Source organism: Zerene cesonia, chromosome 14, assembly GCF_012273895.1.
Source record: "Zerene cesonia ecotype Mississippi chromosome 14, Zerene_cesonia_1.1, whole genome shotgun sequence".
In the NCBI taxonomy this organism is placed as follows: domain Eukaryota; kingdom Metazoa; phylum Arthropoda; class Insecta; order Lepidoptera; family Pieridae; genus Zerene; species Zerene cesonia.
This window is the reverse complement of record NC_052115.1, coordinates 1,296,494-1,298,446: the sequence shown is the minus strand read 5'-3', so window position 1 is coordinate 1,298,446 and position 1,953 is coordinate 1,296,494. Positions and strand designations below refer to the sequence as shown.

At 33.1% G+C, this 1,953-nt stretch overlaps 2 protein-coding genes across 2 annotated transcripts in view; one reads left to right on the top strand and one right to left on the bottom strand.

Annotated features, from left to right (window-relative positions):
• Positions 1-427: 427 nt before the first annotated feature.
• LOC119831892 (optineurin-like) lies at positions 428-1,401 on the bottom strand. Its single transcript, XM_038355462.1, has 2 exons — positions 1,162-1,401; positions 428-640 (listed from the first exon to the last, which is right to left on the bottom strand). Exons 1-2 carry the CDS (start codon positions 1,387-1,389, stop codon positions 428-430), a joined length of 441 nt encoding a protein of 146 aa, XP_038211390.1. The 5' UTR covers positions 1,390-1,401.
• The window catches only part of LOC119831891 (NF-kappa-B essential modulator), a 10,733-nt gene continuing 10,180 nt past the window's right edge, over positions 1,401-1,953 (top strand). The window contains exon 1 of the mRNA XM_038355461.1: positions 1,401-1,406. Coding sequence (XP_038211389.1) covers positions 1,401-1,406 — 6 coding nt within the window. The remainder of the gene's footprint in view (positions 1,407-1,953) is intronic.

Here is a 1,953-nt window from a genome sequence, read left to right as displayed (position 1 = left end):
GTTAAATTTTATTTCTTTTTTTTTATATTTTGTAAGTGTGTGCAATAAAGAATAAATAAATAAATAAATAAATAAATAAATATCCATTTTTTTCAATGAACTAAATTCCCTTTAAAATTGTCAGAACACAGCCAAAAAGAACACACGGAAGACACGAGCTTACAAATAAAAAAGAACCATCAAAATAGGTTCACCAAGTCGAAATAGTAAAAAGAGAAAAAATAGAGTCGAATTGATAAACCCCCTCCTCTTTTGAAGTCGGTTGTAAAGTTATTGTTGCTGTTAAAACCCTACACAAACCAAAAGCACTTTTGACTAGTAAAAATTGAGTTTTAGATATATGCTTGTGATCACTTTGAACATCTTATTCTTTATACATGATGTACACACATTGAACCTCATTTTCCAAAAATAAAAAAATATTCCTTTATATCTGATTTCCCTTCACCATACATACCTGTCTCCTCTGCTTTTCCACGAGCTCCAATTGTGCTGTCAACTTGTTGATAGTATCGTCATCGGGTGACGTCACAAATTCTACTGTGGACGACGCGCCGGACTTTGTCTCGCCGTTTGTTACGATTTCAGTATTCGACAAACGCACTATATCGTCCTTGAGCTTTCTATTCTCTTGCCGTAGCTGTAAGGGAAGTTGGATTTGTGAAAATACTTATGTAATTGTTATATCGTTAGAACTTATTGTGTTGTAATGTATGACAGCATATAGATATTAAGAAAAACTTAATGTTGTAACACTTCGTAAAAAAAAATTATAAAAATCACTTTATCATAAAAATTCACTTTGAAATTGAAGGCAATACGAGGACACAATTAGACACGTCAATCAAGCGAGGGGCAAGGGGCGAGACGCGGGAGGAACGAGCCCGAGTTACCTACGCCATGTTGTTAGCAGCTCGGGACACTATGTAAGGGCTACCACGCTCATGTTTTAATGTTGTTTAATCGTTACTATATTATTCACTATTATTGACTTGCAGCAAACGCGACATTTTCGGCAATTACTACAATTTGATCTTTTGATCTTGCTTCGCTATATTACTATATGCTGTCTTCCTATATTGTGGTTATACTACATATTCATAATGGGTAACTATTGAATGATCACCATTTCTTCACCATCACACACACACACACAAATACCTTTTCCACAAGCTCTCTTGTTTCATCAAATTTCTCCTTATGCAGCTTGTGAGTTTTCAGCATATCTTCTTGGCAAGATGCTATCAACGAGAACTGTTCCTTCATGGAATCATTGTTTTGCTTTAACGTCTCTTTGAGTACTACATTCTCGTCGAGAAGCTCCCCGAAACGTTTCTGTAGTTCCTCAGTGCTTCTGTCATCGGTTATTATTGTGCTGGCTACCATCATGCTGGCTGGAGATGGCTGTAAATGTTAAGAGAAAATTTTTTTATATTTTTTTCCGTTCTTTACACTTTCAGAATTTTTCAAGTATAGTGATACTCCCGAAGAATGATTTTTTTTTATGATATAAACAATTAAAGTAAAATGAGTATTAGTTACGTCACTTACAACTTAATAACAGCTTAATGGTTTGTTGCATTCAAGGATTAGTTCAGGTTAGGTTGGGATAATAAGTAGTAAAATTTTGAGTAACTTTAAAGTGAAATGAATCTATCAAGGCAGACCCTAGGCGAGCACCTAGTATATATAACGTAAGAATCATTGTCCAAGATCTAATATAAGAACACATAATATTTTACTTTTCAGAAGTGAAAGGTAGTTTACAAAAATAGTTATTCTTATTACTGGTAAGTCTTTAGTTTGTGCAATTATTTAAAAAACAAAAGAAACCACTGCAATTTAATATAGCAAAATTATTCTTTTTTTAAACTGAGAAATATACCTAGTCTTGCCATAAATATTGTAATAAAGAAAAAAGAAAATTGTTAACTGCAAATAACATTTATTACT

Excerpts from the sequence above, each read along its gene's own strand:
- LOC119831892 (XM_038355462.1), bottom strand. The coding sequence starts at position 1,389 with ATGATGGTAGCCAGCACAATAATAACCGATGACAGAAGCACTGAGGAA. Across the intron at positions 641-1,161 it reads CAAGAGAGCTTGTGGAAAAG|CTACGGCAAGAGAATAGAAA; the intron begins GTATTTGTGTGT and ends CTTCCCTTACAG.